At 44.9% G+C, this 13,052-nt stretch overlaps 1 protein-coding gene across 2 annotated transcripts in view; it reads right to left on the bottom strand.

Moving 5' to 3' along the window:
- The window catches only part of LOC119394517 (metaxin-2), an 85,038-nt gene that overhangs the window by 16,721 nt on the left and 55,265 nt on the right, over positions 1-13,052 (bottom strand). For both annotated transcript variants that reach the window (XM_049415805.1, XM_037661841.2), the window contains one exon: positions 11,103-11,228. In XM_049415805.1, the coding sequence (XP_049271762.1) occupies positions 11,103-11,228 (126 nt within the window). The remainder of the gene's footprint in view (positions 1-11,102; positions 11,229-13,052) is intronic.

Genomic DNA, 13,052 nt, shown 5'->3' on the forward strand with positions numbered 1-13,052 from the left:
GGCATGGAAGGAGAGCTGACACAGCTATCTCCCCTTTTTGCAATGAAAAACGCCTCAGTGACTTCCCTTTCAGCTCTAGACTTCGCCTTTGATAGGAATTGAGCCTTTTCCAGATGAGGCAAACAGTTTTTATTATTGCATCTCTTGCAATGCAAGGCAAAGTTGCTGCCCGTGCCGGTGCACAAGGATTGGTTGTGCTCCTGTGCATGCTCATTGAAACATCGGCTGGTTTGGCCTATGTAAGACAGGCCACATAAAAGGGGTATCTCATATACTATAACGTTAAAAACGCAACTAGTCAACTTCATATGAAGGTTCTTCTTGCATGACATCTCTTGTTTCAGGAAAGAAGGGAGAGGCAGGCAAGTGCTGTCAGGGGAGATGCAGATGAAATGTGCGTCCCCTCCCCTTGTCAGTCCAGTGTTTGTGTTGTGGGAATCGAGCGCGCCCTCCCCTTTGGCGCCTCGTTTCCCGGCTAGCGTGTGTATTGGCCCCGCACGGCTCGAGCGCCGGGAACCGCTGTTAATCGGCAGTATGGCGACCACGGCGGCGGCGCCAGGCCTTTTGTCTGGTGCGAGCCATGTGTCAGATTCCCGGCGCGCAGGCACACGTCCCGTCATGTCTGAACAAGCCACCACGCTAGCTTACGTCACTGCGCAACGCCTGTCCTCATTGGCCGCTAGTGACAACCCCCTTCCCCCATGAGTTCGCTTTTGTCTGGTGCGGGCCAGAGCCGTATATTCCTTCGGAGAGTTCGGCGGAGGGGCGGAGCCAACAACCATCCAAATTTAGCGGCGGTGCTGTCCGCCATTTTGTGCCGCGGCACTGTAAGCTCGCGTTGGCGTGCGCCCGCAACGCTCCGTCTCTGGCGAACCCTTTCTTCAGCGAGTTAAGGGGCTGATATACTCCAGCGTAACGTCGACGCGCGCGTACGCTCGGCACAGTGACGCTACACTAACAAACGTGCAGCACTCTATAGGCCAACACGCGATGCGACTGACACGCCCAGCGTCCGTCAAAGCGCCCCGGCTGCAGCCGGCGCGAGATGCGACATGCTGCATTCCACGCCGGCGACGTTATCCAGACTGAACTGCGTCTGTGTCTCTACGTGAAGAAGGGACGCCGAGTGTGCTCAATTGCGCATGCGTCAAGGCGACGTAGTGCGTCGCGCAAGTGGTAGTATAGAGTGCTCTGTTTTCGCGTCAACGTAACGTGACGAACCTAGCGTCGCCAACTCCCGCCGCCGCGGGGTGACGCGAACGCACGTCGGAGTATAACAGAGCCTTTAGAGCAGCCTACTGCGCTGCAAGCCCCCATTGCGACGTCCGTGCAGGTCCACGATGTTCCACGAAGCCGACACGTGCACGAACAGCAGCAAAGACACACCAGGTCGGTCACAGAGGAAGCATAAATGCTGACAGCGACGTCACGGGTACAGCATCACGAGAAACCTCGGCACGAAATGGCGTCGGCGGCGCGGAAGCGCGCTGTTGCGAGACTGGCGGCGAGATCAAAAGAGCGCCGAACTCTCCCAAAGGGAATATACGGCTCTGGTGCGGGCTTGCCCGCGTCAGATGCTCTCAGGCCTGCACGAGAGGTTGACGCGTTGTCCTGGCAGGTGGCCTTTCATTGGTGTGCTCGACTGCTGCCCTTTGTATGAAAGTCGTAGCGCCGCTGGCAAGCGTACTCGAACGGTCTTGCGGAGTTCCCTTTACGGCCTGCAAGCCCAAGACTGTCGCACTGTGCTGCATCTTGGGTTAATAAACCTGTGTTTGTTGACATCCTGCCTCAAGTGCCTTCCCTGTGCCGTGCCGGAGAGTCGACGAACCTGGCCGTAGCGTCTTTGTCCGCTGCGGCAGTGGAGAATGTCGTGTCCCTTGCCGGTCGCCTCGTAGGGTAAGCGTGTCGCAAACCCATCTCCACAGTGTTTGGATGCCTTACCTTCTTTATCTTTAGTAAAACTTGTTCTCGGGCTAGTTGGTTTTCCAGTGTAACCGTTCTTGGTAAGAGTGAAAATACCCTAGCGCGTGAAATCATGGAAGCATACTACATTAAAAAGAAGTGACACATCAGTGACACAACAGTGACACATCTGTTGTTCTGCGTGGTGGTGAATTTAGTTTCTTGCAATCCTTTTTAGATGAAACTGTGTTTGTCATTCTCCTTATCACGTGTATTTTGACAAGCGTGTGAGGCGATGTGAGTGCACATGGTTGCTACGGTTATATATGTTGCTGATTTTCTGGGAATAAAGTTAGCTGTGAGTGACGCCCTATTCTGTTCTGTCTTGAATCTTTCCTTGATGGTATGCATCTTCTTCTGTATTTCAGTAAGCTTCTTTATCCTGTTTTTCAACCCCTTGATTTTGGTGGTTTAGCAGGGTCTTTTACTGAACAGCCGCGGTTTTGCGTACCTACTGCCGCTTCAATTGGTACTATTATGTTTTGCCAATTCCATGTGCCGTATGCGCAATTCAACATTCACAAACTTTTTATTCAGTGCCACAGGAAGTGCTAATATCCCAAGGCAGATAAGCTTTCGTGCCTTCTTTCTTTTCCGCCGTTGTGTGCCCTTGCAGTTGTCAGTCGGCGTTTGTGGTGTCCTGAATTCTTTTTTTGTCCGTGTTTGCCCGCCCTGTCTTTTGGAATGAATACTTACCAATTAACTCAGCTCTCTGTTATACTAAGCTTCATTTATAGTACTCTGAGCCCTTTTCCATGTTCTCCTAATTATCTGAATAACCCCGCTTCTATGGCTTCTTTAAGTGCTATTTGTTTGTTCCGTGCTAGGACTATGTCGCGGTTTTTTAAGAATAGAGTTTGCTCTCTTGAAGTTCAACTTTTGTGCGCCTTTCTGCAACCGGACATGCAAGGAGGATTTGTGCCATACCATGGAATCCTGGTGTCAAGTCACATTCTACCAGGAGTGCCTCAAAGTCAGTTGCTCTACTCCGCGTGACGATCACCACCAGAAGCAGCTCTATGCCGATTGCATGAAGGTAGCTAACCAGCATGCGGAGGAATTCTTTCGGAGGGTGAAACTTCGTGAACTTCAGCCATGTAAGAGGAAGATTTTTTTCTACTGTTTCACCGCAAAGTAACTTATTAGTCCTCGGAGGAGCTGTCTTAGTGATGGTCAATGCAAAACCCCAGCCTTAGGTCCAAAATTTGTTTTTAAGCCTAACCTCAAACCAATAGACGTTTTAAGTCTGCCGCAAACTATCACTAGACTAGTCCCTGAAGAAGAGCGCTCGCACTGTATTTCAGACTGCATTGCTAGTACGAAGGGATCTAATATGCATGTTGAAAGTCCGGATCCTATGCGGCCTTTCGTTAAATATTGTGTGGAGAAGAAACTCAGGCCAGTTATTTCAGATGAGGAAGGGTATTTCGTAGTTATGCCGGACAGTATGTTCTCATAAAAAGCGTCAACAGCCATAAAAAGGAATTTTAGGACGGTGAAACTTAAACCATCGGTACTTGGGCAACGTGCTGTCGCCCTTTTGTTAGGACATAATCTAGACAGGATCGCTTCTAATGTCAAGAAGGCTAAATCGCTTTCTTTAGAATTGTTTTTTTCAGAAAAAACACATAAGAACAAGATTCCTTTTTGAGCAATTGTTTCAGAGAAAGGCACCTGGCAATTCGCTGTATCTAGCTACTTGTAGAACTCTTAGCCTTCGAGTTTTTCAGTCCCTTTTCGTATGCGTAATTCTCAGGCGCTAGGTCAGTTTCTTTCAGAGGAGAACTCCGAAGCTTGTAAGGCTTTTAGTATGGATATTGAAGACATTTATTACTCCCTACCACATCAAGGGTTGTTAAAATGTGTTAATGACTGTATTAATGAACAAGTGCAGGAAACAGTTTTCACCAAGAAATGTGGTGTTTCTATGGGGGCTTTTCTAGAAATTCTTTCCGTGTATTTAGAGTTGACACTGGTAGGTTGGAAAGAAGGCGTTTATGTGCAGAAATCAGGAATTTGTATTGATTCCAAGCTTGCTCCGATTCTTAGTTATGCATTTATACCTTAGCAAGATTGACAAACGTTAAGAAGGCACTTTGGGTAATTAATTCTATTAAGGTATGTCACCAGCTTTGAAAACGCATTTTGAAAAAAAAAACATTTTTAAAAATGTTTAGATTCTAAGAATCCCCAAACATTCAAGAATATCCTGCCGAAAGAATTATGTTTCTATCTTATTTAGTTCCGAAGTTATAGCCAATTCTCGAACATGTGGTGAATGGTTGCGAAACCGAAACTAGTGTTGTGTGGTAACAGAAAATGATGAGTTGGCGATAATTTTTCTGTTATATTTTGGTTTGATAAGTATAAACTTGTTTAAAGACAACTTGTAAGTCTTTCTTTTTTCAAACGATGCTTTAAATAGGCATAGGGACGCGTGAAGCTACGAGCGTCTCTGCTGTTTACTTTGCGCGCGCTTCATGCTACTGCTGTTAATGCTGCGTAGTTTGTCATTTTTATGATGGTAACAGAGTGTAGGAGCTATTTTCAGAGAAACAGGCATCGAACCTGGCCACCAAACTATCGTAGCATGCTACACTAGGGACCGATACCGTGTAAGAAAAGCCCAGCGTCAGTCGACTGGCGAAGCAAAACAACACCGGAAGAAAAGATGGGCAGCAACAAAAGCCAAAAAAGAGCTCATGGCATCTAAGGAGGGCCCTAGCTATGAGCCTGGTGGATATGAACTGTTTAGGGCATCATCATCATCCTGTTTGTCAAGCATTGGAAAACTTTAAACTCGTTTTTCTCAAAACTTGATTTTTGCACATTTTTGTTACGCAAACAGTAGTAACTTCATAGGGAATAAATATTTTCCACTGAAACTTTGTATCCTCGCTCCTTTATTACTGACCTGTGCACTGAACTAGTATCAATACAAACCATTGGTAAGTTTTTATGCAAAAATGCTTTATTTCAAGCATTGCAAAAAAAGGTCACCAATTTTTTCGTTTTCGTTCGTATTTTTACTGTAACTTGATTCCCAATCATCAAATGGCAAATATCCTAGTTCATTGCACAGTGTGTTAAGTTGGCTACCTTTGTGCCAACGGCACTCCATTCTCAAGTTATGACTGTTTGCGTAGAGGCTGAGTTTGGGCAATGTTTTGTCAATAACAAATCCCATTCTGATTTCTTTCACTCTTTTCTGCATATGAACATCATTTAAAATGATCCTTTATAAGCCCATTTTAAAATAAAATTGTAAAGGTCAAAATTTAAAAAAGTCTACAAAAAGGTGGTGACATACCTTAAGGTTTTTCGTTATGTGGATGGTTACTTGATATTTTGTAGTGGTGAGGACTGTCAATACGTGGTTACCTCAGTGGGTGAGAAATTTGAATTAAGTGAAGGACTGAACGTTACTAAAGAATTGCCTCATAATGATGTAATGCAGCTTCTGGACATTTCGTTAATGTTTCAGAAGAAACACATATGCTGGCAGTATTCTCCTAGACCAAAACCACTGTTAAACTTCTCCTCGAAGCGTTCTAAGGTAGTAAGAAATGGTATAGACATGTCACACCTTAGGTCTTCTTTCATTAAGTCATGTGAACACAAGATGAGTGCCAGCTTTAAAGCACAGGTTACGCATCTTTTAGATGTAGGTTCTCCTCACGTTGCAGTGGCCACTGCCCCTGAACGTTTAAAGAAGTAGGCTTTATTATGTCCGAGCATGGTTGCAGAAAGCAATAGGGAAAAATGTGTTGTAGGTACACCTTACATTCAGTGCGTCGTATTTCACAGGCTAAAGAAAGTGGGAAGTAGATACGGCGTTAATGTTGTTTTGACGGCTGCCAATAAGCTAGGTAAGATTTGTGCCGCTGTGCAGTGAAATAATGAGCGAGTAATAGATAAGAAGTGGACGGACATTTGCTTCGTAAAACACACCAACAAATTTACTGACTACCGCGCAAGTGTGGTGTGTAAGTTTCCTTTCAGCTGCGGCCGCTTCTACGTAAGACAGATGGGCCGCTGTATTAACCAGAGATTATAGGAACATAAGAGATCGCTAAGAGGAGGCTAACTTCTAATCTATCTTCACATTGTCGAGAGTGTAAGTGCATGCCAAAATTCGATGAATGCGCACTTTTGTACAGGCACAGGAATGAAAAAATGAGTAATGATTGAGGCATGGCATACCGATAATAGTGGTAGTGCATACGTGAGCCAACCGTTGATTAACTTGCATAAAGACGAAATCAAATGCCTTAACAGTTATCTTTCACGTAGACCTTCACATGTGCCGGATTGATAGGTTCACCTGTTGCCTGGGTATGCACAGATAAGTTTTCGTGCCTTGTTTCTTTTCTGCCGCTGCGCACCCATGCAGTTGTTAGTCGGCGTTTGTGGTGTCTTGACTTCCTTCTTGCGTCCTTGTTTGCACGCCCTGTCTTTTAGAATGAAGACTTACCAACTAGCTCAACTCTCTGTTATTCTAATCCCAAGGCTTCAAAGCTGTACATGGCACGATGTTCTTGCAGCAATGAGAAGTCCAGGTTTCCCAGTGAACAGGGAGGGGGAAGAGGGGGCAAGTTGTGTTAATTGTGCATCTAGATGAGAGTGAGTTTCACCAACTAACTGTTGGGATTTAGCATCCCAAAACCAGGACATGATTATGAGGGACACCGTAGTTGAGGGCTCCGAAAGTTTCAACCCTCTGAGGTTCTTTAATGTGCCCCTAAATCTAAGTACACAGGCCTCAAGCATTTTCGCCTCCACCAAAAATGAGAGGTGCACCAAATAAATGTCATTCCTGTGACCAAAATTTGGAAGTTTGCTTGTGCAAGGTTTATTCCAGCATTAGACTGCATGTCCTATACTAAATGCAGCTGCTAATAAGGGACGCACATGGGTGGAGGGCAAAGGCTGGCGTCCACTCTCCCTCCCCCCCTTCATGACACCTCTGATACAATGTACTATACGTGTGCTTGATCCCCGAAATTGCACCATTCGGGCAATGGGTGTGAAGAAGTCGTGGCAGAATTGCCGGCAGCTATAAATGGACTCGCGGGCATATTGCAGTTCGTAACAGCGATATTTAGTAACTGTATGCACTGTATGCTGTACACAAGCACAATTGTGCAGCCTCTTATGGCACTGCCACCATCTGTTGCTCATATTAGGTACTTCCAGCTGGCAAGCGAAAGGGCAATCTCCGTCAAGTCACCGTCGCTTGCAATGTCCCTCACGTTTTAATTATTGCGATTGTTGTGGTAGCTGAGGTGCCTTCCACACCACTGTAGAGTTTGTCATTGCCAAAGCGTCTGACACATTCAAAGCAGCACAAAGTCTTGTTGTCACATTCAAATTTCGTATTCGAATGCAAAAAAAAAATTATGTTCCATGTAATTTAAGCGTTCATTAATGTCACTTTTTTGTAAAATATCACGAGCAGGTGAGCGTCCCTAAATAGCAATGAACACATTTGATGAGAAGCCAGCCTATAACATAGACCCCTTCATGATGCTATGAAGTGTGGCAACTTGGCCAAGTTGGTGGGACATAATTCAATAATGAGAACAGCGCAAAAGCAAGGACTGACAAAGAAAACACCACACAGCGCTTGTTGAAAGTCAGCGCTATGTGGTGTTTTCTTCGTCAGTCCTTGTCTTTTGCGCTGTTCTCATTTTCAATTATGCCGCTTCATGAACAAGGGGTGGCTTCACCGCACAAACTTAGATTGCAAGATGGCGGACTTATACACAACTCTGGCTCCTAAAGGAGCCACATACAGTAACACTACCGCCGCAGAGTGCAGGCCACGTGCTCGTGTGTTCTTTTTCATATTTTTCTCTAGGTGGAAACTTTGCACGTGGCTGTTATGTTGAATTTGGAAACCAACTAAAAAAGTGGTTGCTCCCTAATCCCTAATCATCCTATTGCCACGCCCACTTCTTGTTCTTGTTTTATTTTGATGTATTTGGATTTGACCAGCAATGACGGTTAGCAATGCTCGGCGCTGAGAAGCTTCGTGATTGTAGTAGATCACTTTGTTAAGACTGCGCAAGCCGCGAACAGCCTAAATTATTCCAGAGCTAGCGAGACCACCAGTGATAAGACTGGAAAGTTCGATGCATGATGTATAAAAGATGGCACGTCACAGCCATGATCAGTTTTTATCGACGGCCGACGCCCAGTTCGCCGCTATCAGTGTACAGCATGTATTGCTGTAGTTTGAGTTTTCATTTCCCGGCCACAAGTTCGGCCAAATAAAGAGTTTCATATTGAACACGACGGCTGTTCACTTCGTCGACATCATGACCCCGTGACACTATACTCTAGCGGTGCATTTGTTGGTTATATTGACGTAGCCAGAAGGTGCTTGCCATACATTGTGGGCATGTTGCAAAACTTTTACATGAACCTAAACAATTGCTTGAACCCCAAAGTTTCTGCTGCCACAGAAAAAAACGGCACTTATACATACAGAATCCCAAAGAACAATAGTAGCATAGTGCTGCCTTTGATATCCTTACGACTCCTTTCCAGAACTAGTGCGGCACCTCTTCAACTTAGATTGAATAGAAGACAGTAGAAATATATTCAACAGAATTTGAATATAGAGAAGGTGAAATTACGTTGGATATTTAAGCAATGGATGATCCAGAAGGATGACTGTTCATTGCACTCATGCACTCAAGGAAGTGTGAACATTAGTTGTGCACCTGCCCTGCGCACGCACTCACGGACGCACGTGCACATCCCCTGTCACACTCCCTTATGGCAGTTGCGAACCTCTTCCTTGCATAAACAACATTCTAAATTGACAGAATGGCATGTCAGTAATTCCTCTGCTAGTACTTAACTGCCTCACCACGATCATCAAAGCAAAAATTGTCGCATTGATGTGAACATTCCTTAGCACATTTCCCTGCCTGTTTCCAGAAGTACCTCCTTTCCTAGACTACCAAGCTGGCAGACACCCCAGACGATACCAAAAGCTCCAGAACTAAAAGGCAGCAGAAATTTTGTGACACTCACCATAACTTGGCAGGCTGATTATGCCTGCTTTTGAACATAGCCCAAATCACGGTGTTAGAAGTACTATAGGTGGACCAACGGCACCTCCGCAAGAGGTGAACTTCTGTCCGTGGTTTGTGGCGCTTTGTGCACAGGGCCCTAGATGGCGCTACACTACCGGTGGCTCATGAGCAGTATCAGGCATGGTTGCTTCGGAGCCGCGAACGCCCCTCGAAATGAAGAAAAAACTGTGCTTTTGCGCTATAACGAGCACAAAAATAAATAAATAAATAAAGGCTGCGAATAAATTGAAATTTTGACGATACAGCCGTTATCCGTTGAATATGTTGACTTTGCCACCTCGAAGGTTCGTAATAGGAGGATGCTTTCCTCATTCGGAGATGTTAAATCGTGCATTTAAACATATGACAGTGACGTCACGCTGAAATATGACAGAAATTAGTTCTATTCGTAGAAGTATAGTTTAGATAGGAAAAATAACGTGTTAGCCGTAGTTTTACATCAGAAAATGAATACTGTCTTTGCTGTCCCGAACATTCGAAGTAATTTGCAGTCGTTGATCGTAGATAAAGAAATGTGTGACGAATACGACTTTTTAGCTGGTCGTGCATAAAATACTGAATTTTAGCGAATGCCAGCAGCTAAGTTTGAGGCGCCGACGAAGGACATGAAAAAGCATCCTGGTTTGGCACTGCGAGAAGGGGAGACATTAAGAGTGGTGGATATGTGTTTCCGATTCTTCTCTGTTGCTAACTGAGGGATATTTTTCACTGTTTATGTCTCGCATAGTCACCCGAAGACAGCATTACTACTTTGTATTTCAAGGAACACGTCGATCGCGGTGTGTGGAGTCTTTACGAGCGTAGCCAGTCAACCGACGTGGTACACCGGTTACGGTACTCGGCTGCTGACCGAAGTTCCCTAGTTCAATCCCAGCCGCGGCAGTTGCATTTTGATGGAGGCGACATGCCAGGGACCCGTGTACTCTACGATGTCAGTGCATGTTAAATAACACCACACTGCCGAAACTTGTGGAGCTCTGCTATGGCGTGCGTCATAATCATAACGTGGTTTCAGCACGTGAAACCCCAGATATTCTCATTGTTAACAAGCGTAGCTTTCCCACGGAGAGAGAAAGACTGCACACGCATGTACTCGTAGGTATGGTTAAAAAAAAAAAAAAAAAACGGGCCAACTCACGGCGTGGATGAACTCAAAATGAACTCAAAACTTTGTCGGCATGGCGTCATAAGCCAGAGCCACCTTTAGAGGTGTGCTCACAAGAACGTGCCCTTTGTACACTGCTTGCCACGTCTTCGTTATGTACCTCGGCTCGAAGTGCTTCTCGCACACGTAATCAGTCGACTGCAGCACGCGGTCCTTGAGCGGAATCGCATGGTGCCAAACCTTCAGGCGTTCCGCATCTCGGGGTGCAGCAAAAATAGACTTTTTCAGTGCAGGTCTTGTACCCAGAGTTGCACCGTGGCACAAAACACTTTTTGCCCATTTCACGGCTTTCTCACTCGAATAGCATGACCTGCCATCGCACAAAAAGAATTAAACGAGAAAGCAACGTGGTGACAACTGCTTTGTCCCCGTGGCTTTGTCTAAGGCGGAACAGAGATCGGCGCGCCGCTGCAAGCCCCATGACTGTTCCTGCCATCTCGTGGCGTGACAGCGCAGAGGAATCGAAGTTCGACGCAGCGAGCGCATGGCGCCGGTGCTGCGTCGTTCCACCTGTACTTCTAACACCGTGGCCCAGATGCAAAAGAAAAATAGCCCCTCTTTCCAAACATGTCAAAAACAAATCCACAAAACGTGAGGACAGCCAACATGAGTGCCGTCAATGAAGTAAAACGACTTTGACATTTTGGGCATTACATGCCAAAACCGTGTGATTACGAAGCAGTTTTCACTGCATGTGCACATAAATTAATGAAAATGAGCATTTCGGCCTTGCTGAAATGTGTCCGCTGCTGCTGGCAATCAAATTGGCAATCTCGTGCTTAACTGTGCTACACCATAGCCACTAAGGCTGATGAAATGGCAATATCACCCATCTTAGTGACTGAAGCTGTACAAGAAGTAATACGCACCTCTTCTAATGACTTTTCACTCCACTCGGAAACGGAGAGCTTTGCCAGAATCTGTCGTCTCCTTCGGAAGGACAGAATGTGGTTGAGGGGCCATGGATACACCGAACCATACCGTGGTTTTGTCACCTGCATGCACGATGCAAAAGCACAGGATCATTCAAGCATTGGAGCACATCCACAAAACAAAACAAAGAGCAGCATACTGTACGCAACAAAGACAATACAAAGGTCTACACAAGCAGAACTTGATTTAACCTCAATATGGATACTTCTATCCCAATAGAACTAGATTTATGGTTCACAATAACCTTTTGTTACCTAAAGTTCGCACTAATTATGGAAAAATGAGCCTTGTTTTTTCATCAATTTATTATGGAATTCACTATCACGTGATCTAAAACAAATAATGCACATTCATGTTTTTGAGCCAAAATTTAAAATGTGTTTATTCAACGTATAACTGCTGCGTTCCGTTAATTTTGTGAAGTTGTTTTGTATGTACAAAATTCGCTAAGTACTAACCTGAACATTTAGTATAGTACCTGTTGTTAGTAACACTTCAAAAAGGCTCTTGCTACTCCTTGTTCACTGTTTAGTTTTTCGAATGTATTAACAAAGGAGGTCCCGCCTGCGGTTTGTAATTTTGGGACCTCCTGACTGATTGCCTGACTGACTGATTGATTGATTGATTGATTGATTGATTGATTGATTGATTGATTGATTGATTGATTGATTGATTGATTGATTGATTGAGTGAGTGAGTGAGTGAGTGAGTGAGTGAGTGAGTGAGTGAGTGAGTGAGTGCTATAGAACAAACTACAAATGCAAAGGTGTCTGACGGGCTCAATATAACTTGCAACACAGAGGCGCGTGGCCTCACGAACTAAAAGATTGTGCATGGCTTCAAGTTGCCCTTATTTCCACAATCGGGGATAATCCCCAAGTGACAGAACATTGTTTAGTTGTGGAAGTAAAGGTTAGTGGAGGCCAAAAGCAATCTTTCATCTCTTGAGGCCACACGCTCCCATGTTGCAAGTCATATTGAGCGCGACTGTACAAAGGAGCCCCGCAACACCTTTCTAAGTAATCACTGAATGACCTCACTGTAGGAGCTTATTGCCTCATGAATCTCTTGGCACAAATTCCTCTTCGAATCCATCAACTATACATGAGGTTATAGGGATTTCTCGCAAGCTCTGACCACATTCTTCTTTCATCCCGATAGCACACTGGAAGCTACACAGGGAGGGATGACATATCCAGGTAGCACATTTCAAAGCAGTTTCAATGCACTAAACATCAAGCAATGTCTACCAAGGCGTGTTGCTCACGACACGCTTAGGAGTGAGCAAGCGTGCGCTGACAAACGTACCAGTGGTTTTGGAAATGAGAATGTGCATTGGTAGGTAATGTCATAGCGGGCCAAGTATTAGACAAGGGACAGACTCAGGCATGCCGTGTTTAAAATAGCACAGGTGTAGTATAGCTGGTGCCAAGGCTCATGAATGTAGAAGAATGCCATACATTTGGCAGACAACCATCGATCGTGGTCAGAAGTACAAATATGAAATATTTTCTCAGTGTTATTGAAGATGGAAACATACATACTTTTTATGTATTGAGCTTGGAATGAAAAATAGAAGTATTAAGGATGATATCACAACCATGAAATCAGCCTACGGCAGTGTCCATACATTCTACTATGTAGTCGGTCCATTTGACTACATAGTTGAAAAGGCACGAACAGACAACTACAAAGGAAGGCCAGAAGAAACAGGTCAACGCGCTACTAACAAGAGTTGTTCATAGCGTGTTGTCGTGTTTTTTCCAGCCTTCTTTTGTGATTGTATGTCCGCGCCTTTTCAAGTATGAATCCGAACCAACTCGCCCAACTTTCTGTCATCCCTTTGACTACGTTGTTTCAGAGGCCTTTCGAAACAACATTGTGTA

The sequence above is a fragment of the Rhipicephalus sanguineus genome, chromosome 5 (genome assembly GCF_013339695.2).
Source record: "Rhipicephalus sanguineus isolate Rsan-2018 chromosome 5, BIME_Rsan_1.4, whole genome shotgun sequence".
Lineage (NCBI taxonomy): Eukaryota > Metazoa > Arthropoda > Arachnida > Ixodida > Ixodidae > Rhipicephalus > Rhipicephalus sanguineus.